Source organism: Salvia miltiorrhiza, chromosome 1 (assembly GCF_028751815.1).
Source record: "Salvia miltiorrhiza cultivar Shanhuang (shh) chromosome 1, IMPLAD_Smil_shh, whole genome shotgun sequence".
Lineage (NCBI taxonomy): Eukaryota > Viridiplantae > Streptophyta > Magnoliopsida > Lamiales > Lamiaceae > Salvia > Salvia miltiorrhiza.
Window position 1 is genome coordinate 9,188,084 of NC_080387.1, and position 22,856 is coordinate 9,210,939.

General features: G+C 35.4%; 4 protein-coding genes across 12 annotated transcripts; 3 read left to right on the forward strand and 1 right to left on the reverse strand.

The window, feature by feature from the left end:
- The first annotated feature begins 922 nt into the window (after positions 1 to 922).
- On the forward strand, positions 923 to 2,389 carry LOC131015770 (uncharacterized). Its single transcript, XM_057944223.1, has one exon. The coding sequence runs from the start codon at positions 923 to 925 to the stop codon at positions 2,387 to 2,389; it is 1,467 nt and encodes a 488-aa protein (XP_057800206.1).
- Positions 2,390 to 7,013: 4,624 nt separating this feature from the next.
- LOC131015849 (uncharacterized) lies at positions 7,014 to 9,212 on the forward strand. Its single transcript, XM_057944325.1, has one exon. It carries the CDS (start codon positions 7,014 to 7,016, stop codon positions 9,210 to 9,212), a length of 2,199 nt encoding a protein of 732 aa, XP_057800308.1.
- Positions 9,213 to 11,860: 2,648 nt separating this feature from the next.
- On the reverse strand, positions 11,861 to 15,371 carry LOC131006521 (ubiquitin carboxyl-terminal hydrolase 2). 3 transcript variants are annotated; one of them, XM_057933671.1, is made up of 6 exons: positions 15,170 to 15,371; positions 14,967 to 15,014; positions 13,774 to 13,820; positions 13,153 to 13,199; positions 12,911 to 13,013; positions 11,861 to 12,799 (listed from the first exon to the last, which is right to left on the reverse strand). In XM_057933671.1, the coding sequence occupies exons 2-6, from the start codon at positions 14,995 to 14,997 to the stop codon at positions 12,023 to 12,025; spliced, it is 1,005 nt and encodes a 334-aa protein (XP_057789654.1). In that variant the 5' UTR covers positions 14,998 to 15,014; positions 15,170 to 15,371; the 3' UTR covers positions 11,861 to 12,022. The 3 variants fall into 3 exon arrangements, with proteins under 3 accessions (XP_057789654.1, XP_057789655.1, XP_057789656.1); XM_057933672.1 differs by having other exon boundaries at positions 15,285 to 15,370; XM_057933673.1 differs by lacking the exons at positions 14,967 to 15,014; positions 15,170 to 15,371 and adding an exon at positions 14,528 to 14,914.
- Positions 15,372 to 19,239: 3,868 nt separating this feature from the next.
- LOC131006522 (glutamate--tRNA ligase, chloroplastic/mitochondrial-like) lies at positions 19,240 to 21,389 on the forward strand. 7 transcript variants are annotated; one of them, XM_057933675.1, is made up of 6 exons: positions 19,243 to 19,632; positions 19,847 to 19,908; positions 20,011 to 20,095; positions 20,521 to 20,639; positions 20,731 to 20,760; positions 21,040 to 21,389. In XM_057933675.1, the coding sequence occupies exons 3-6, from the start codon at positions 20,048 to 20,050 to the stop codon at positions 21,128 to 21,130; spliced, it is 288 nt and encodes a 95-aa protein (XP_057789658.1). In that variant the 5' UTR covers positions 19,243 to 19,632; positions 19,847 to 19,908; positions 20,011 to 20,047; the 3' UTR covers positions 21,131 to 21,389. The 7 variants fall into 7 exon arrangements, 2 of the variants coding, with proteins under 2 accessions (XP_057789658.1, XP_057789657.1); XR_009095568.1 differs by lacking the exon at positions 20,731 to 20,760 and having other exon boundaries at positions 19,246 to 19,632; XM_057933674.1 differs by lacking the exon at positions 20,011 to 20,095 and having other exon boundaries at positions 19,246 to 19,632.
- Positions 21,390 to 22,856: the final 1,467 nt, after the last annotated feature.

The window sequence follows — 22,856 nt, forward strand, 5'->3', positions numbered from 1 at the left end:
ATATAATCTTTACATTCCTTTCACGTTTTCTTATTCTTTGGTTGTGAAATAATAGCTTTATGCTTGTTGACCACGTTTTTAATAAGTGGATAAGCGGTTATGCATGGTGCATAGTAGTGGGCAGGTTGTTGCTATTTTTTAGGAACCATGATCTAGTAGCCAACATCCCAAGGCTGGTCGACTAGCAGTTTTTGAAGATGGATTGCAGCAGTTATAGGAAGGTTCTGGAAGTGGGAAGTGGATGAAACCAACCACGACATGAAGGCCTATAAATGCAGCAAGAAGCTTCAATCATCCTCACGTTTTGGAAGTGCATTATCAGCGACTTAACATTCACTCACAGCCATTTCGTCATTTTCCTGCTGCAAACGTGTCACCGGTTCTTCAAGGATTGCTTTGACGAAGTAGACTTAGGCAGCCAATCTGTAAAGTATATCTTTGTATCGACGGGACGTCGAGGGCAAGATTTGAAGTGCAAGGCCATTGGAGCGTAGCAGGTTGTTTGCTTTGTCCGATTAACTTTTGTTATTCGGCTGTGTTTGGGTTCTGTGTTGTATCAACATTGTAGTACTGAAAGTAGATAGGTTGGTTTATCTTAGGCAGATATTCTGTAAAGATAGATCTCCAAGAAGATCCAAATTTGTACTTTGTTTTTGTTGATTCAACATAGTGGATTTAGCCTTGAGGCACTCACGGGTTATTTATAATCCGTGAAAAAAGTATTCCTGTGTGTTTATACTTTCCGCTGCATGTTGGTTATAATGTTATTAACATTCTGTTGATAACATTTCTTCCAACATTACTATTTTCTTTACACAGTTTTACTTTGTTGGTAATTTTGGGCACTAAACTATTTCAATTGGCATCAAGAGCAGGTTCTTGACGTACTAAGAATCGATTCCTGTGTGCCAAATTACCACCAATGGATTTGTCAAGTGTGTCGGCTCGGCCTCCTACTCTTGATAGTAGTGGCAAGAACTACAACTTGTGGAAAACTAGGATGAAAATCTATATCAAATCTATTGATGAACGTGCCTGGGTTGCTGTGTTGGATGGATGGACTCCACCGCGTACCACTGATGATAATGGAGTTACTTCTCTCACACCCGAGAGTAAATGGTCTGCTGATGAAAGACTCATTTCTAACCATAACTCCAGAGCCTTGAATGCTATCTTTATCTATGTTGATGTTCCTGCGTTTCGTATGATTTCTAATTGCACAGAAGCTCGAGATGCTTGGCTCATTTTGCAGGAACAATGTGAAGGTTCAGCCAGTGTTAGAGCGACAAAAATGCGAATGTTGACCACCAAATTTGAGATTTTGAGGATGCGCGATGATGAGACTATTTCTGCATACTATGAAAAGCTATGCGAAATCTCAAATGAAGCTGTTGGACTTGGGGAACCTATTAGCAATGAAAGATTGGTCAGTAAGATACTGAGATCTCTTCCTGAAAGGTATAACATGAAAATTTCTTCAATTGAAGAAACTACTGATGTTGCTACCATGCGTGTTGGTGATCTGGTCAGTAAGTTGTTAACTTTTGAGATGAATCTTGAACAGCAGAAAGCTGATCATGTGTCCAAAAGTGTGGCTTTTCGTGTTGAAAAGATCCCTGAAAACTCTGAAATTACTAACATGTCTGAGTGTACAGATGTTGATCCCGAGGAGGAAGATGATGTTAACCTTGCCATGTTGGTTAAAAATTTTAACAACATGCTGAAATCTTTCAAGAAAGGAAAGTCCAAAAGTGGTTATAGGAAACCTTCTGGGATGTCTGCTGGATCTTCATCCAACATCACCAATGTTAAGAAGAATGTTGGAACAACATCTGAGGTAAGAAGTTTTGATCACATTCAGTGCAGGGGCTGTCAAGGGATGGGCCACTATGCAAATGAGTGTCCCACAATTGCAAGAAAAAGGCATTCTGGTCTTACTGCAACTCTTAGTGATGACTCAGATTTTGAGGAAGAAAAGGTTCTGCTTGTTGCTACTGTTGATGAAGAAGATTTGCAGGGAAAAGACATGATTGGAGCCCTTGAAAATCTTGATGATGAAATAATTTATTCAGATAGTTTGTCTGAATCTGAAACTCTGAGTGTTGATGACAATATTTCTAGATCTGACTGTGATGTTGATCTGATTGATGAGACTGACAATATGAATGTTGATGTTGATGTTGCCAACACTGATGTGAACATCTCTTCTGAAAATGATCAGTTTGTTGTGATTATTGATAATGATGTTTTTGACATGGATACTGATGTTCAGGAGATTGATGGGATAAAGATCCCCACTAACACAACTAACTGGTATGAAATTACTATTCTTGATGATTTCAATTCTAGTGTACCAGATTTTTGTTGTGTTGCACCTTTGGAAGAATAGGACAGTGATCCACTGAAAGAGATGGAGAATTTTAAAGATCTCTATGAGATTGTTGATTCTCAATGTCGGGAGATGAGAAATGACATCTGTATGTTGGTTGATGAAAACCAAAATCTCAAAGGGCAAATTACAAGGCTTGAAAGGTTGCTCTCTCAACGTGATGTTGAACTTGATATTCTCCAAGGTAAAGTTTGTGATTCTGAAAGGGTGTTTAAACGTTTTAACAAAGGCACCTCACGTTTAAATGAAGTCCTGTCTCAAGGTCAGCATAGTAACTTTGGTATTGGTTTCTGTGCTGAGGAGCAAAGAAAGGAACATCGTAATACTACTGTTTTTGTTAAAGAAAGAAATGTCAGTGTGAATGTTGACAACATAAAGGATCCTCATAAGAAAAGCAAAAAGAAAAAATCTTATGTTTGTCATTATTGTTCTGCTCCTGGACATATCAAACCTCATTGTGTCAAATATATAAGTGATTGTGCTGTAAAATCTGCGACACAGATGTTTGATTGTTATCAGAAGAATGTTAGTAACATTGGCAGATTTGACTTTAGCAGATTGTTGGACAAGAGAGAACAAAATGAAACATATAATACTGTTGTCTACACCTCGTTGAATGCTAATATTTCTGAGAATTGATACTTTGACAGTGGGTGTTCTAGACATATGACAGGAGCAAAGGCTTTACTCTCTGACTTCGTTCCAACATCAGGAGGAAAAGTCACTTTTGGAGGAGGTGCGAAAGGAACAATTTTGGGGAAATGAGTTCTCAATGTTACTGATTTTCTGAAATTAAAAGATGTGTATCTTGTTGAAGGGCTTAAGGCTAACCTGTTTAGCATTAGTCAGTTGTGTGATGCAGGTATGACTGTAAAGTTCGACAAACATATTTGTGAAGTGTTTGATGACTCAAATCAGTGTGTGATGATGGGAAAAAGGTCGTCTGACAACTGTTACAAGTCCCAAAAAGAAACTTTCTGCAATGCAGTCAAACTGGATGATGTTGAGCTTTGGCATCAACGACTTGGACATGTTAACTTCAAGAATCTTCAAAAGTTGCTCACACATGATGCAGTTCGAGGCCTTCCTAATCTAAATTTCAAGAAAGATGTTGTGTGTCAACCTTGCCAGAAGGGGAAGCAACACAAGACAGCTCATCCAATGCTGTCAACATGCTGTACCTCAAAATATTTCGAGCTCCTGCACATGGATCTAATGGGACCCATTGAAGTTGAAAGCTTAGGAGGTAAATGGTATGTTCTTGTGTGTGCTGATGATTTCTCGAGATACACTTGGGTTGAATTCTTGAAAATCAAATCTGAAACTTTTGCTCATTTCAAGAAGCTTTATAAAAGGTTTAGAGTTCAATATGGCCAGTATGTTGGCAGAATTAGGACTGACCATGGCAAAGAATTTGAGAACTCTCTTTTTGATGTTTTATGTACTAACAATGGAATTTTCCATGAGTTTTCTGCACCCAAAACTCCTCAGCAAAATGGTGTTGCCGAAAGAAAGAATAGAACCATTCAGGAAATGGTAAGAGCAATGTTGCAAGCGAAAGGCCTCTCCAAACGACTGTGGGCTGAGGCAGTGAGTACAGCGTGTCACATCATCAATAGGGTGTACATGAGACCAGGTACTATGTTAACACCTTACAAGATTCTTAAAGGTAAGAAACCTAACCTCAAATACTTTCATATTTTTGGATGTGTCTACTACATCTTGAATGACCGTGATCATCTTAACAAATCTGATTCCAAAAGTGACAAGGGACTCTTCCTTGGGTACTCTGTGAATAGTCATGCTTATCATGTGTATAACCTGAGAACAAAGACTATTCAAGAGACTGCTAATGTTGTATTTGATGATTCTCTTAGTCTCATTGATAAAACTGAGGATAAAGATGTTACTGAGCTACTTGAGGAGCCCAACTGCACAAGTCATGCTTCTGATCACCACAGAAGTGTCAATGATGGTACAACATATGTACCAACATATGATGTTACTTCGTCCGGGTCAACATCAGAAGGAGAAGCTGGTAACTACGTGTCAAACTCTGAAGAAGAGTTGGAAGCTCAATTTCTTCATGATTCCATCAGACGAGATCCCCCAAATCATGTGAGAAGAGATCATCCAAGTTCTCAAATAATTGGAGATGTGGGTGAGAAAGTTGTCACTCGACAGAAGAAGGAAGTTAAATATAAAGAGCTGGTAATAATTGCTTGTATGACTTCTGTGTGTGAGCTTGAATGTTATCTGTCGCTTGTTGAACCAAAGAATGCTGCAGATGCTCTTAAAGATTTCATGTGGGTTAATGCTATGCATGAAGAACTTAATCAGTTTATTAGAAATGATGTATGGGATCTTGTCCCTAGACCACATAACAAGAACGTTATGGGTACCAAGTGGATTTTCAAGAATAAAACTGATGAGTCCGGTAACATTGTTAGAAACAAAGCTAGATTGGTAGCACAATGGTACACTCAAGTGGAAGGGATTGATTTTGATGAAACTTTTGCTCCTGTTGCTAGAATTTAGTCAATTAGGCTGTTGTTTGCCATTGCTTGTCAGTTTGGAATCTCTTTGTTACAGATGGATGTTAAGAGTGCCTTTCTAAATGGTGTCTTATCTGAGGAAGCCTATGTTGAACAGCCTAAAGGGTTTGAAAATGTTAGTAAGCCTGATCATGTGTTTAAACTAAAAAAAGCTTTGTATGGCTTAAAACAAGCACCACGTGCGTGGTATGAAAGGTTGACAGTATTTCTCCTTGATTATGGTTTTTCTCGTGGTCAAGTTGATAAGACTTTGTTCATCAAAAGGCATGCTGGTAACACTATCATTGCACAGATTTATGTTGATGACATTGTGCTTGGTGCTACTAATGATAAGCTTGTGAAGGATTTTGTTCAAGCCATGTCTACCACATTCGAAATGAGTATGGTGGGGCAATTGAATTTTTTCTTACGTTTACAAGTAACACAAACTCCTGAAGGCATTTTCTTCTCACAAAGCAAGTACTCAAAAAGTCTTGTTCAAAGATTTGTCCTTGATTCTGCTAAACACATGAAAACTCCCATGGGTTCCATTGACAGATTATGCAAGGACGATGTTGGACGTGATGTTGATCCAACATTATACCGAGGAATGATTGGCAGTTTGCTTTATCTAACTGCAAGTAGACCTGATATTCTGTACAGTGTATGAGTGTGTGCTAGGTACCAAGCTCAGCCAAAGGAGTCACATTTGAAGGCTGTTAAGCGCATCATACGTTATGTTGCTGGAACCTCCGAACTTGGAATGTGGTATTCCAAAGACACTAACTCTAATATTGTTGGATTTAGTGATGCTGATTGGGCAGGAGATGCTGATGACAGAAAAAGCACAAGTGGAGGATGTTATCTTTCGGGAAACAATGTTGTGTCCTGGTCAAGCAAGAAACAAAACTGTGTTTCTCTTTCTACTGCTGAAGCCGAATACATTGCTGCTGGCAGTTGTTGTGCTCAACTTCTTTGGCTCAGACAGATGTTGGATGACTATGGTATGGAGAGTAACATCTTGACTGTTATGTGTGACAACACTAGTGCTATAGAGATTTCTAAGAATCCTGTTCAACATTCTCGCACAAAGCACATTGACATTCGTCATCATTTCATAAGAGATCTTGTTGAGAAAAAACTCATTGTGTTGGAATACATTCCTACTGAAAAATAGCTTGCTGATATTTTTACCAAGGCTTTAGATTTTGAGAGATTCTCCCATCTTAGGAGTCTCTCGGTTTGTGTTGCATTTAAGTGTTCTTGCATGTGAGGTGTTAGGACTTAGGCTGTTTTTGTTGGATCCTAACATCTGTTTTTGTTTCTTGTGTTTGTTTTTTTCTTTTGTTTAGGCATATGCATGTTGGAGCCTGTGTTACTGACAGTGAAGTGTCCATGTTGGTTGTTTGATGTTGTTCGTACTAACCGATTTATGTTGTGTTCTTTTAGCAGATGATATAATAAAAAAAATGTGTTTGATGTTATAAGACCGGTAGCACAAGAGTGAGGCTTGACGGTCATAAAACATCTTTTAATAATTGAGATCATCTATACTCTCATCTAAGTACTCGGGACACGGCGTTCGCTGCGACGATGCACTCAGGGAAAATGGATGTTGGGCTTTTAAGATCTCAAAGTGTTTTGGCTTAAAGTATCTTCCTCTGCTGAAAGAATCATAGTCTGTTGTTCCGGATGTTGGATAACATTGACTTCTAATGTTGGACTAACATTTGAAGTAATTATGGCGCTACTTTTCTGTTTCGATAGGCATATCTCTTCTCTTTTTTGGTTCTCTCTCTTTATCTTTTTCCTTGGTGATCTTATCTGTGAATTGTGTTTCTAGGGTTTGTTCTTCTAATGCTTGATCCGCCTCTCCTTGTTTCTTGTGATATGGTTTTCGAATTTTGATTTGTTTTTGTGTGGGAGATTTTTATGGGATTTGATTTTATCTCGTGGCTTAGTGGTTGATGTTGGCTGGGGTCTTCTCGTTTGTATTTAAGGGGGTTATTCTTATTCTTCATTATTACCTTTCACTTCACAAACCCTTCTATCGAGATTTGTGCAGTGTTCCTCCTTGAAGCCCAAAAGTCATGGACAAAGACACAGATCTTTCTTCACTCATCAAGAGTTTGATCCAACACTTCGGATCACCGAAAAGTGCAGCCAAACATCTCTCCGCTCTCCCACAGATGGCCGAATCAACCGACAAACCCTCGTCTTCCCAAACATCGGTGGAAGTCCCAGGAGAAACCTTTGCTCCGGCTCCTTCTCCAAAAGGCTCTCCGAAGAGGAGCACTACAGAGTCGTCTGTTGGGACTGATGTTGCTTCTGTCTCTTTGCAAATGGTGGAAACTCCCATCAATCCTGAGCCGATTTCCACTGTTACTCCTTTTGAGATCTTCCATTCAAAAATGGCGTCGTGTCCTGGTTCCTCTCTTAAGGTTGACGAAGAACTCAAGAAGGGGCAATCTCCTCTGCATAACCCTACTGTTCATGCGGTCTCAGAAAAGTCCACAGGGCATCCAGCTTTTGGTGCTGATCAACATCAAACTCCCTTTGTCACCCCAAGCGAAGAGTCAATTCCGTCTTCAAAAGAGGAATCAGCGCATGCTTCTCAAGATATCTCTTTGGAGAGAATTGGGGAAATTGCCAAAGAGGCTCTTCTTGATCTTGCCTCACAACCTGGATCAGATGTTGATAAAGCTTTAGTTGTTGCTGAAGAAGAATGTACTGGTGTTGGCAATGAACCCACATCCATGGATGTTGATAAAACTGAAAAAGCTCTTGATGTTGATCAGGATGTTGATCCAGAAGAAAGCACATATGTTATTGATGTTGAAACCTTTGTCCCTGACAAGAAGAGCCGGAAACGTAAAGCTGGTATGGCCTCTCTCAGGCGTTCCTCAAGATCCAAATCCACACGGGTGATTCCATCAACTCTTAACCTTCCTAGCCGAGAAGACAGTGATGTTGGTCCAACATCACAGCCACCAGTACTCAAGCCAAAGGTTGAACATTCTCCCACCTCAAAGAGCGGTAAGGTCTCTTCAGCCTCTCACACTACCTCTCCTCGCATTAGCTGCTCTGGAAGCTCCTCTGAATCAGAGGTTGAGGTTAGTAAGTCGCACTCTACTCGTTTTTACACTCGTGAAGCGAAGAATGCTCTCAAAGTGTTGGCTGCTAGGAAGTTTCATAATGATAGACGTGCGAATGAGGATTTTTTCTCAAAGTATAAGCTTGATATCCTTTTACAAGATAGGGGTATGTGGGGTACAGTTGTCAATGTTTTTGCCTATGATGCTCAGATTGTTATGGAGTTCTATGTTAATCTGATGACAGAGGCTTTTGACCCAAAATCTGTTAAATATGGGAAAGTGTTTGTTAGGGGTAAGGTCTTTAATTTCTCCCTATTTGCCATTAACAAAGCATGCTACACTGCGAATCCTAACACTGATGATGTTGAGGTTGATGATGATGAGATGACTAGGGAGTTGACTGGAGGGAAACTTAAGGCATGGACCTCAAAATTTGCTGCATCCACCTTGTCTTGGAAATATTCTGTGCTTCACAAGATTGCAGTTTACAACTGGCTTCCAAGCAAAAACACTACTGCTCTAACCAAGGAACAAGTAGAATTTATCTTTAAAGTTGGTAAGCCATTGGCTTTCAACTTTGGTGAGCAAGTGTTTGTTAACATCTCTCGTGCAGCCTTTAAGTCCACAGGAGGTAGTATGCTTCTCTTTCCAAGCCTCATCTACAATCTCTTGGTTCAGCAAGGACTCAAGGAGAGAGAGGAAGCTGTGCTTGTTGAAGAGAAGAACTTGCTTGAGTTTTACAAAACCCTTCTCACTCCTGATCGTGTCAAAGATCTCCCTTACGAATCTCCACGTGCTGGTCCTTCTTTGTCTCCTCAGCCTGATGATGAAGCTGACTCTGCTGAAGCTGAGATCGACAAGTATGGTGACGACGAATATGTTGATCGTGCAACTGCTCCAAATGTTGCTCTTGATGTTTCCAACATCAGTTCTATCAAAGCCCATCTCACTAAAGAAACATCAACATCTCGTAAGGGCAAGGAACCAGCTGGAGATTCAGAAGTTGAAATTGATCTTGACGTTGCAGAGCTCATCAAGGCCAGAGAGGATCTTCTCAAGCTGAAAAGACAAGTACAACTGATGGTGGATCGGACGATCAAGATGGGGCAGGATATGCTTGCACGAGTTGACTGTTGTGAACAAGTTTTCTCCAAACTCCTACCTTTTCCTTCTTCAACAAAAAAGGGGGAGTAGAAATCTACCGCGTTTGTTGGCAGTGTTTTGGTTCAAAACAATGTTTTGTTTCTTTGGAGGTGTGTTTGATGCATGGACATCGTTTTTTCTTGTTTGGTTTTTAGGGGTTTTTATCCCCGTGGATGTTTGTGGTGCATGAGCACCTGTTTTTGGTAACATAGTTTATATTATCTTGGTTTTTGATTATCTGTTGGTTCAACATTTATCATGTTTTTGATATACCTTCGTATATTGTGTTGGGCAGGTCAAATGAAGGTCTTGGCCTTTGGCCAACCTTCATTTTGATCAAATAAAGCAAAGCTTCATTTGATCAACTTGTTTGTGGAAGGGTTCTTCTTGGTTTAAATCAATGTTGATCGAGAGGTTAAATGATCTGAATGATGCTGCTTGTTTTGTTCATTCTGAGTATGTTGATCGAGAGGTTAAATGCTCTGAATGCTGCTGCTTGTTTTGTTCATTCTGAGTATGTTGATCGAGAGGTTTAATGCTCTGAATGCTGTTGTTTGTTTTACTTTCTTCTGTTTTACAGGTTCTTATGTTTCTCAGTTCAGGGGGAGTTCTTTTCTTTCTCTTGGTTGTTCCAAACGGATTGTTGGGTCAACATTCAGTTTGTGTTCTTAAGGTTGTACCTCAAGTGCTTACTTAAGGTTGTACCTCTTGTTTGTTTCAGGGGGAGTGTTGTTACGACATCTTTTCTGGACTGATTTTTGAGGTTCACCTCTTGTTTGATTAAGGGGGAGTTTTTCTTACTCTTCCTTGATCTGAATTCCTGTAACATAGAATTCTTTTCTGTATATAGTTTTTTCTTTATTTGTGTTTTTGTTGCAGGAAGGAAAAGATTAAGGAGGAGATTGTTAGAGTCAATGTTGACTCCGACAATGTTGGGACCAATGTTGATAACATACGTGTTTTCAATGTTGGGTGGAATGTTGATAACATTCATGGTGTCAACATTTCTGGGTTTCAACCAACATTCTGAAGTCTGCCTTGACTCCATACTTTGACTCTCCATTGGTAAATGTATATATATAATCTTTACCTTCCTTTCACGTTTTCTTATTCTTTGGTTGTGAAATAATAGCTTTATGCTTGTTGACCACGTTTTTAATAAGTGGATAAACGGTTATGCATGATGCATAGTAGTGGGCAGGTTGTTGCTATTTTTTAGGAACCATGATCTCGTAGCCAACATCCCAAGGCTGGTCGACTAGCAGTTTTTTAAGATGGATTGCAACAGTTATAAGAAGGTTCTGGAAGTGGAAAGTGGATGAAACCAACCACGACATGAAGGCCTATAAATGCAGCAAGAAGCTTCAATCGTCCTCACGTTTTGGAAGTGCATTATCAGCGACTTAACATTCACTCACAGCCATTTCGTCATTTTCCTGTTGCAAACGTGTCACCGGTTCTTCAAGGATTGCTTTGACGAAGTAGACTTAGGCAGCCAATCTGTAAAGTCTATCTTTGTATCGACGGGACGTCGAGGGCAAGATTTGAAGTGCAAGGCCATTGGAGCGTAGCTGGTTGTTTGCTTTGTCCGATTAACTTTTGTTATTCGGCTGTGTTTGGGTTCTGTGTTGTATCAACATTGTAGTACTGAAAGTAGATAGGTTGGTTTATCTTAGGCAGATATTCTGTAAAGATAGATCTCCAAGAAGATCCAAATTTGTACTTTGTTTTTGTTGATTCAACATAGTGGATTTAGCCTTGAGGCACTCACGGGTTATTTATAATCCGTGAAAAAAGTATTTCTGTGTGTTTATACTTTCCGCTGCATATTGGTTATAATGTTATTAACATTCTGTTGATAACATTTCTTCCAACATTACTATTTTCTTTACACAGTTTTGCTTTGTTGGTAATTTGGGGCACTAAACTATTTCACAAACATTAATTCACAATAAAATGAAAATAATTGTAACAATTTAAAATTTAATTTAATTTATTTCAAATTATAAAGATTGTGAGCAAAATTAAAATTTTATTTTTATTTTTATTTTCTTTTCTATTAATGTTTGATTGCAAGGGGAAACTTTATTTTCATATTGAATTACGAAGTTTTTAATTTAGGAGAATTTTAAATTGGGAAAAAAATTGATGTATTTTATTTCAAATTTCAAAGGTTGTGTGCAAAATCAGAATTCATCCTAACTTTGTGTATTTTATGATAATTTTTTCTTTATTAAAATTGATATTTTCGAAATTAGGCATATAATTTAGAAACAAAACCCTATTTCGTCATGTCATTAATATTTTTTTTTTTTTGGAAAGACACATCATTTTATTTTTTTTGAGGCGGGGAAAGACACATCATTATTTATTAAGATTGGTAATATCGATGTTAGGCATTATAATTTAGAATTTATTTAAATTGATATTACATCCTATTTTATATGTGAAATTTGCCCCAAATTTGCTTTATACCTACGCATTTTGATTTGTAGGACTTATTCCAACAAATAATCACTATACTAAAGAGTGTCTTCTCTGTGACAGATTTCTACAACTTCGAAAAGAAATGTTCTTTACACCTATAATGTTACACTCTGTCGTGGCATAGTTAGTTATAATACAAGTAGTTTTGACACAACCATCGATTTTGAAAGAAATAGGATTCAAACATTTGAAGTATTAATAGATAGTGACCATTTAGAAAACTATAAATAACATTCATAAAATTCTTCTAGTACATAACCACAAAAAGAAATGTCATGCATGCCAAATAAAAATAGGCAGAATCTTAAACAGTTATCTTAAGATGATAAAATTAACAGCTTTTTCCAAAGTTGATAAGGACACACCCCCCTCCCTCAAGATTTAGAGGATTTCTGTTTGGCCTTTTCTATGAGAGGTCTCAACTGCTTCTTTTCAGCAAGAATCTTCAAGAAGTTGAAGAGAAAGGGTATGTAGTTGTGCTTTCGACGAATGTTTTCGGTTCTCCATTTCTTGAACTTCTCCTCCTCCATCACAATCTTCTCAGTCGCAGCTTCAATCCCAGCATTTATCTCTGAAAGCGACATGTTAAGCGCTTCCACAGTACTTCCGTCCACCATTCTCTCTGACTGCAACGCGCCAAGTTGTTGGAGGATCCGTTCCCTCTTCCTTTGGAGTTCTTTGAGCTCAGCTGTATAAATTTCTTTCCTGTTCTTTATTATGGCCATCAGATTGAATCTTATTTCATTTTGGGAATATCTCTCGATGCGCTCCTGAATCACAGGTTGTACCAAGCGTAGCCATTCGATATCGCCTTGTCCTCCAACAGGGCACGGCCCCAGGCTTATAGGTCCCTCTTTCAGGCCATCAAGCTCATAAAGTACCCCATCAACCGGTATATAGCTTATGAAGTGATATACATCATCGTCTTTCCCAGATGCTCTCTGTTCTTCAGGTACAAAGGGCTCAGGTCTTGCGAAACTGTTGTGCGCTGTGCGGATTGCTTCGCTGTTATTGATAGCCAACCCTTTAAGCTCGGGCGGGAAGTTTTTTGTGAATTCCTTCAGCGCTGACAACTCTGGCCCAATATCAACATCAGGACTGTTCATCAGAATCGATAGGATTGCTTGGGTTGCACAGGCATTATTTATTACCTGCAGAAAGATTGAAGCACTTCAAAACTCTTCCAATATGCCTAGAAATATTGAAGCACTTCAAAACTCTTCCAATTTTGACTAGCTGTGATTCTGGTTAGGGATACTAACCTGGCTGGCAAAAAACAAGTTTGGGTTTGGATCCTTTATTACAAGGCGGTCATCCTTTTCTCCCGGACGCCATTTAAAGAGGAATATTAGCCCATAAACTGGCCTGTCCATGAAGGAGACATAAACGAAACTCAGGGCCAATAACGTAATAGCAAAACTTCAAAAGCATTACTTAGCCAAAAGCGGGAGGAAAAAATAGAATCGTGGCATTAATTGAACAAAGTGATATTCACGAAGTTTACCTTAGATTGTCTAGTGAATCAAGATCCAAAGAATACAACTCCTCAACCTGTTTGAGCATAATAATTGAAATAAATACGTGATTGCTAAAATAATCTGATACGTAAATTACAAAAGTGACAACAGCATATAAACCTATACTGAAAGAACAAAATAAGATCAAAACTTTGGGCAAATGAGCAATACCAGCAAACATTATTATCAGATATCCTAGAACCTGGAGATGATGAAGCGTTAATTTTATGCCACAATAATTCCATTAACCATTATTCTTGCCATTTAGACAAAAGCCAGACGACCAGCTACAAAATATGGCAAGGTATACAAGGACTAAGGAAACGGCTCACTTTTAACTGAGTAATAATGTTTATCGCTCACTTCAAAATAAAAGTACATCTTAATCAAACAATCCCAGTTTAATTGACCAACTCCCTCCCACCTTAATTGTAATAATTAACCAATCGCCAAGCACGATCAATTACCAACTGCTTGCGTACAAAATTTATTGGAAGTTTGGAAACTCATCAGCCATCAATCATTATGAATGTGACACTCGTAAAAGTACACCATTAAATTCAATATATATGAACCAGACCTAAATGCCTATATTGGCAGAAAAATACCTGAACACCTTTCACTTGCATCTGCTGTATAAGTTCTGTGAAAACACCTGCAGTGTAAAACAAAATTTAATTTACTTTAAGAATCTTCTAACACGAGCAAAAGAAGTTCAAGAACATAAACGTATTTAGTTTTCCATATTGAAGAAATAGCTCCTGAATGTACTCAAATATGTAATGCTAGCATAAGAGGAGATAGACATACACACAAATATAAACACACGTGCATAGACATGTATGCTGCATAAGAGACTTTGACATACTTCACGAGCTTCAATTAAAGAACATTAGATATAATGGCTATGTATTCTTTGACAGCTTGTTAATAACACTCAATTAGGTCATGCATATTAGGATGGTTTCACCACCTCAGCACCCTTTTAGTAAGCCTTTACTTACAAAGACAGACCAATTTCTAAACTTCATCGAGTAGCCCTTTATGCTACAGCTATGCACATGACAAAGTCATAGAATTCTGTCATCAGCTTTTTAGGAATCTCCAATATTGTACAACTCGTACAACTTGAACATTAGATATTCCATGGCAAGGGTTGAGAAAGTGGGGTCAGAACGAGTCAATAATATTCCACTCTTTATTCCACAATAACAGCAAATATACATAAAAGCATAAAACCACAGTTACATCTTCATCCATTCAGTCCATAAACCTCAGATAACAAACTGATTTTTCTTATGATTCAGAAAAAAAACAAAGGAACAAATTGTTATCTTCGTTTCTAGATGAGCTTTGACGAACCTAAGGCTGTATGGCTTAACAAAAGTCAGAAACTCCCATGCTTGTCAGATGCCTTATATATTACTCCAACTCATCTTCCTAAGGGGAGACAACATGGGATTTAATAAAAGTTAGTTGTGTATTTGATGAGTGCAAAAGGATCACATAAAAAAGTGAATATGGTAAGGATAATAGTTAGAGGAATTGTTTTAAAAAATAGATTAAAAATATGTTTTGGGGACCGACGAAAATAGAAATAAAGGAAGATGTTTAAGGGACGGAGCAGGAAGTAGTTAAAACGAAGGATACTTTAAACGTCCAAATAAATTTCTCTTTCCAATGACACATAACCATAAATCACACAACGAGTAATTACTTTTCCGTTTTTCCGTTCTCTTCTTCCGGCCAAAACAAAAACCGAAGAAATCTTAAGACATTGAATTGCGAAATCAAAACATACCAGGATCCGATTCAATAGTGCACCAAGACATATTGTATATCAAAATCACTGCAAAATGTAAAATAAAGTAGGAACACCAAAATTAGGTATTCGAACATAAACCATCACAGATATCATTCAAATTGCTGCAACGGTGATAGCATACAATTAAACAGTTGCAGAAAACGAATATGCCAAATAAATTGAAAAGGACAAAACTTTACCCAAATTTTTATTCTAGCCGGAAAAACAGCTAACTCGCACTCCGTGCTTTTACTAGAAATTTGTTTCAATTGAAATCAAGGAGTGTAGTTATGGTAAATTGGAGAAGGAGTATACCTAAAACTAGGGCGGCGGAAGGAGGTGGCTCAGCGGCGACAATGAGCTTTTCTTCGGTATAAACTTTATGGGTTTTGGACCTTTTGGTGTGTGTTGGGACATCAAAGTCGGGTCGGATTTTATTCGATTCGGGTAAATTCTCGTTTCCTCGTCGGGTTCAAATTTAATCCTGATCCGATTCGGATAATTATTTTAAACTTTTCTCTTTTCCTTTTTTATCATTTTGACATTTTTTATTTCAGTCGATCTATAAAACTATCCATTCTCACATAAGAAATAAATTAAAAATATCTATTAAAATAAAATAAAAATTAAAAATACTCTATCCGTCCCACAAAAATATGTACATAATTTTCATTTTTCATCTGTCTCGTAAAAACATGCATACATATAGTAATAATTATCACATTAAACATTACAATCAATGTGGGATCCTTTCTCAACTTACACTATACATTAAATGATTTCTAAAAATTTTTGTCGTTCTATATTATGCATGTTTTTATGGGACGAATGAAGCAATCAATTTTTGTGTAAAAATACATTACTACCCTTATATTACATTGTTGTTGGAGGCTTCATAGTAGATGCTAACCATGACTTCCTCGAGTTGTTCAATCTTGTTTCTCGACCATATTAGAGGACTTGACATTGTAAACCGAACACATTAAAAAGATCGTCATCGCAAGTGTCTTTGGGGTTGCAAGGCCACATCGGGGTCGGGAGGGAGGGGGGGAGAGATGTGGTAGAGGGGGGTTGGCGGAGGAGCTACAACTTTTGGTGGAGACGGTGGGATTGATGCGTTGCTGGTAACAATGCACTTTACTGGGGTCGGATCTAGTACTGTTGGCAGCCAACTATATGTGGAGGTGGAGGAAGGGATCTAGTTGTTTGAGAGGTGGTGGCAGTGGAGTAAGAGAGAGGTGGAAATGGCGATCTAAAGAAAAATCATTGAGGTGTTCCTCTTATCGTTGCTGCACATGGAGAGGAGTGCGGTGAAGGCACAACTAGCGGTGGCGATGGTGGTACCAAGGTTAGAGTAGGGGTGGATCGGTACGGTATGCTGAAAATTTTCCGTCATACCGTATACCATACCGTAAATTGTGGTATGAGAATTTTCATACCGTTGTCATACTGTACTTTTCGGTATACCGAAGATCGGCATACCAAAAATTTCGGTATGAGAATTTCCATACCGTTGTCGTACCGATAGTGCGGTATACCATACCGAAAGTCGGTATACCATACCTTACGGTATATCGAAATTATTGGTGTATTAATATCAATATATGTAATATATAATACGCATATAGTTTTTTATTATATATAACATAATATATACGTAACCCTATAACTTTTAAAATTATTTTAGTACACTATAATTAAGTTAAATTATCAACTTAGATAACAATGAAATTATATATATTATGTATCTAATACTTAATAAATAGTTATATTATTATTTATCCTTTTATGAGATATATTGTTAAATAATGTACACTACAAGAAAAACAAGTTCTTGTGACGACAATCTGAGTGACGATAAAATTTTTGTCACTAAAAACGGCTGTATTGTGACACCAATTTTTATTGTCACAAAATATTGTAACATTGACAAATTTTATTGTTGTCAGTAGTTATTGTCACTATATGTTAGTGACGACCATAATTTTATCACTATAAATATATATGTAGCGACAATAAATGTTGTCGTCACAAAAACGTGTAATAGTGACACAATTTTTTTTTTGTCAGTATTTATCGTCACTATACGTCAGTGACTATCATGTCGTTGTCACTACAAACATATATGTTGTGATACTATTTTTTTTGTCACAAAAAACTATAATAGTGACAAGTTCTATTGTTGTCAATATTTTTTGTTACTAAAAGTTAGTGATGATCTTATTTATGTCACTATAACTATGTAAGTATAGTGACGATCTTATTTATGTCACTATAACCATATATTTATAGTGACGATTATTTGTCACGTCACAATAAAATAACTTAATGATAAAAATATATTATTGTCAATATTTACCGTGACTATATATCAGTGATGATTATGGTGTTGTCACTAAACATATATATATATATATATATGGACAATATTTTTGTCCGACACGAAAACTATATATTAGTGACACATTTATTTGTTGTCAATATTTGTCGTCACTATAAGTTTGTGACAATCTTTTTTTGCCACTCCAACCATCTCTATACTATAATAATATCTTCCGCCGCAAATAATACATAACAATGACAAATTTTATTATCACAAATATATATATTCTATTAGGCTATTTTAATATGTACAATATCTAAAATTATATTATATAAACATCAAGAACTTGTATGATAGTAGTTAGTTTTTTATGTGCTTGGTGTAGATTTGATCATTTTTTTATGTATTGGAATATTAATTTTAATATACAATTTTATTATTGATTGTTTTATTGTACTAAATGTTAATAAAGTATACATATATTTTGGTATAAAATTTTAAAAAAATTATTGAATTACAAATGATAAACATAATTTACATCTTGTGTATTTTGTAAAACTATAGTATTTAAAATGTCATCTATTTACATGTCATTTTAATATTACCTATTAATTTAAAGTATAAGAAGACGAAGTTGTATTAACTTTTTATGCGTGTAAAGGTCATAATAAAAGGTATATTAATCAAATTTGTACTTCAAATCAAAATTTAAAATAAAAAGTTATCTTCTTAATATATTATGAAATTTAGAGTTGTGTGTACAATTTTGTATGAATAACTTAGAAGGAATAATTAAATTGAATAAGATATATTATTCCTTAAAATGAAAAATAAAATTTTAAATCATATGATGTTATTCCTAAAACTATAAAATGTAACCTTTGATATTAATTATGTACAATATTGATAGCAAACTTAACCTTTTATCTATATAGTAACATAATGATAGCAAATTTGTCCCAACTATAGTACTGCAACTATAAACTCAAAATTTTTTTTTTGTTGGCAAAATCAATTATTATTTCGGTTCGGAGTTTAATTGAAGGTTGGCCGAATTTGATCGAATTAAATTACCCATTTAATGTATAAAAAAATATTTCAAGTGTTATCTTTCTTACTATTCTATTATATTTTATCAAATACAAATTTTAAAATTAAACTATATATCATTAACTATAAATAATTTGTTAGAGCATATTAACACTCGTGTGTGTATATATATAGTGTATATTTTTATATAATTTTGTATAAATTATTTTAATATAATGTCAACTTTAATTTTGGCAGGTCAATTTTAATAGCAAAATTCACTAATAGTTTTTGGATTTACAGTTCATTACCGCTTCGAGAAAATATGTTGTGAAATAAAAATATATTAAAAGTTTCAAAAACTCCTCGTATCTAATATAAAATTTGAAAGGAAAAATATTTAGATATTTTGGTGAAATTTTTAATAATAATAATAATAATAATAATAATAATAATAATAATAATAATAATAATAATAATAATAATAATACTGATCATTAGATAAAATTTTTTTTTGCCAAGATCTTGGGTCATTCATATGATACATGTCCAATTATAAAATGAATTCATCTTTATTGATTAGAGCTATTTTACATAATAAATAATTCATCAATTTTATAATCGTGTATCACACGAGAGGATACACGAGAGGATGTACTAGTTAAAATTTTATAATCGTGTATCACATAATAAAAAAATTAAACAAGATGATAAAATAAGTATCACACGGGAGGATGTACTAGTTAAATTTTTAATAATGTCACAAAAAAAATATTTACTAATATTATTAATAATATTTAAAAAAAAATAAAAAGATAAAATAAAGAACTATTACCCGTGAATTTAGAGGGACCGTGAGTTAAATTAAATTGGTGTTATGACCGTGTGTTAGAATTTGGAAATTAGTAACAATTAAATTTGAAATTGATTTCCCTCAATTTGTTTTCCTCCCTCCAAATTTCACCAATAAAGCACAAACCCTAGTAATTCTTGGTTGTGCCCGCCGTTTCCAAAACATAGTCTTCACCTCTCCACCAAATTCATTCTTTCTTTCACACAAGTCTTCCGCTCCCCCCTTCTCCTAAATCGAACCGCGCGCCGCCCCTAATCATCAAATCTATCTCGCCGCCAACGCCGAATAAAGTCATTCGACGTCCCTCGCTGAAGACCGATCGCCGCGCGGGCCTCCCACGCTGAAGACCGACCACCGCGCCGGCCTCCCGCGCTGAAGACCGACCACCGCGCCGACGTCTGTTCTCGGTGTTGAATGGGTTGTCTCCGCCGCCACACTTCCTCCGCCACCAGCCCCCAGTCAGTTTCCATTAAATTTGTTGTTAATTCCAGTTTATTAAATCAATTATTTGATTATTTTATCAGTAAAACCAAAGTAAAAGATGTTTACTTATTTTACTTTATTGATTTAGTTGATATGTATGAAAAATATATTTTGAAATGAGAGTGGAAGAGGTTTGTGTTGATTTTATATTTTAGTGTATGTTCAATTGCACAAGATTTGGACCTGCAGATTCTAACAGGATGGAAGCTTTGAACCGCCGGCTCCAATTTCAGCGCTTTTATTTTTATAAGGTTAGGGGGCTAAGAAGCTCTTGCTGCTGCTTGTATGTTGAATGCTATTTTTTTTTTCTCTTTTTATTTTGAATTGGGGTTTTAGGGATATATTGTTGGCAGTTCAGTGACAAATAGAAAAGACGATGCTAATGAGCAGATGCCTTATGCTCATAGAATGGGGCTAATTTCAGATCAATATTTCAAGGTAATTAATATGAGAATCCAGACTCAAACATAAAAATAGGAAGCTTAATGATTTGAGGGATAACTTTTCATTTAAATCATCAACTTTGATCCAATTTTTATATTCTAGCCTTGTTGTAATTTTAAAAGTCTGCCCCTTCTTGAATTTATTGTCTTATTTCTGATTTTAAGTTCTTATTCTGATTTTAAATTAAGCAAATAGTGATACAAATTCAAAGTTTTAAACATTATTATAAACGTGCATTTTGTGAAATCACATAGATTGTTTGAAGTTGTTATGGCTCAAGTATATATAGAATGCCAAAATGGAATTATGGATGTGGAGAAATAGATGTGTACATGGAATTTCTTGTTTAGATTGATTGCCAAATACTCTCTTACTTGCTCAGAAACTTGTGATTGAGATTTAAACATGTTTTTGTGAAGGTATGTTGGAATCTTAACACACTTAGAGATTTTGTGGTTATGAGAAGTAAAGGGCAACCTGTATACAACTTTTGTGTAACCGTTGATGATGCTACCATGGCTATCTCGAATGCCATTAGGTGAGTACTACAGCCTGATACAAATGTTTCTTACTTTATTGTTTATAGTTGTCTATGGTATTGGTATGTAACAGTTAGTATTCGCATTCAGAGCTGAAGAGTACTTGCCAAATACTTTGAGGCAAGCATTGATATTTTGTTACCTAGGTGCGTTTCTTTGGAATGATGTAAGTTGGATCTGATATCTTTAGTTTTTTTTTTCCCGAAAAAAGGCGTGTTCACGCTTGTATTGCAATTTTCTGTAGAAAAACTAATTATCGTATAAGCGTGATCAAGTCAATCTGTATATGGTCTTCAAAATACTATGCAGTGATTGATTGTTGAAATGATAGTTCAGAAATGAACGTAATCACGCCCTTTTATAAATTGTCTACTTATGCTTAGTATTATTCCTTTGTAGAAAATTAGCGATTGGAATAGAGAGAATAGAAAGAGGAGAGAGCCGACTTTGTGCATGTGGAGATGGATTGAAGCCACTATCCAAAAGATGAGAGATGATTAATCTTGATTTGCAAAATGAGAATGAAGAGCTGAAGAAAAAGAATGAAGAGTTGGCCTCTCGGTTTGAGTATTTAGAAGCTCAAATTAGCTACAATCTCAAGTAAAAGATCTTTTGAGAGCTAAACTCCCTGCTATCATTCAAGGCCTAAATCAAAGTAGTCAAATATCGAGTTCTAATTAATGTAAAGTTAGTTGACTAAGTTTATCTTTTATTTATTAGAAAGACATCGTTTTATGATGTTTCATAAATATGCTTTTGCCTCAATTTTGCAATTTGTATATGACTTTTTAGCGTGATCATGTCTTTACTTAAAGAAGCTTCTGCATTAATTTTGCATTTCGATCTAGTATTTTTAGAAATAAATGTGATCACGCCTTTTCTTAAAGAAGCCTGTACATCAATTTTATAATTGATTTTTTAGAAATAAATGTGATCACGCCCTTTTCTTAAAGAAGTTTTTAATATTAAAATAATTCTTATAATTATACATGTATAGTGACGATTATAACATGTGACTAAATGATTATGCTTTAATGACGATAAAAACATGCGACTACAGGTTGGTTTATATAGTGACAATAGAAATCATGTCACTAAATGAGAAAATTGTAGTGACGACAAATACATTGTGACTATTGACTGAAAAATTTAGTGACGTTTGTATCATGTCACTAAATTACATAATTACAACGACAACAATATCATGTCACTGCAAACAGAAACTATTGTGACAAACTTCAAACGTGGCTACAAATTTCAAAATATAGTGACAGAAGTAAAATCGTCACAATTTAATCATATTCAGTGGCAACATCATCTGTGGCAATAAATAGATTTGCAGTGACAATGTTTTTTCGTCGTCACTGTAGCTTTTTAGCGACGGTTGATATAGCCGCGACTTACCGACGACCACAAAAGTTGTCACTAGGATGCTTTAGTGACGACTTTGACACATATAGCGACAAAAATTGTTGCCACTAAAACCCTTTTTTTTTTTGTAGTGGTATTATATTGTTTTTATTTATATTCAAGGATTTAATGAGTATTGAATAATAATTTAATGAAATATAGTAAGTATTTCATTGTTTGATATTAATTGCTTTTATTTATATTAGAAAAATGACATAATTATATTTTTTCCCCTTAATTAAATGAATCAAATATTTTTGGTTCAGTTTGGTATTCAATTCAAATTTTTTATATTCAAATACGACATTTTGTGATTAACTCGAATACAAATATGAATATTTTGTTTGATTTGATTAGTTATCAAATATGATTCAAAAATCATAATGCCCGATTAAGTATTTAAAAATAAAGAATAAAATAGATATAAAGTAAAATAAAGAAAAAAATTATATTTACTTAAATAAAAATTAATATTAATCAAAGCATTAAAAATATTGATTTCAAATTCAATTCATACGAAAGTATTTCATATTTGAATTAAATAGTAAGAAGTCAAATGAAATAGTAGGAAGTACTATTTCGATTTATATTGTTTAAAATATACTTGTAAAAAATTGAAACGGATATTTGATTCGATTCGAATATTCGCGAATCAATGTACGAATAGAATATGAATAGCAAATAAAATTTGAAAGATATTCGAGTAATCATTGGAATATGAAATTATTTTTACGAATGTGAATCGAATTCAATAATATTCGCTTCAATTCGATTTGTTTACTTTACATCCGTAGAATTAACTTATT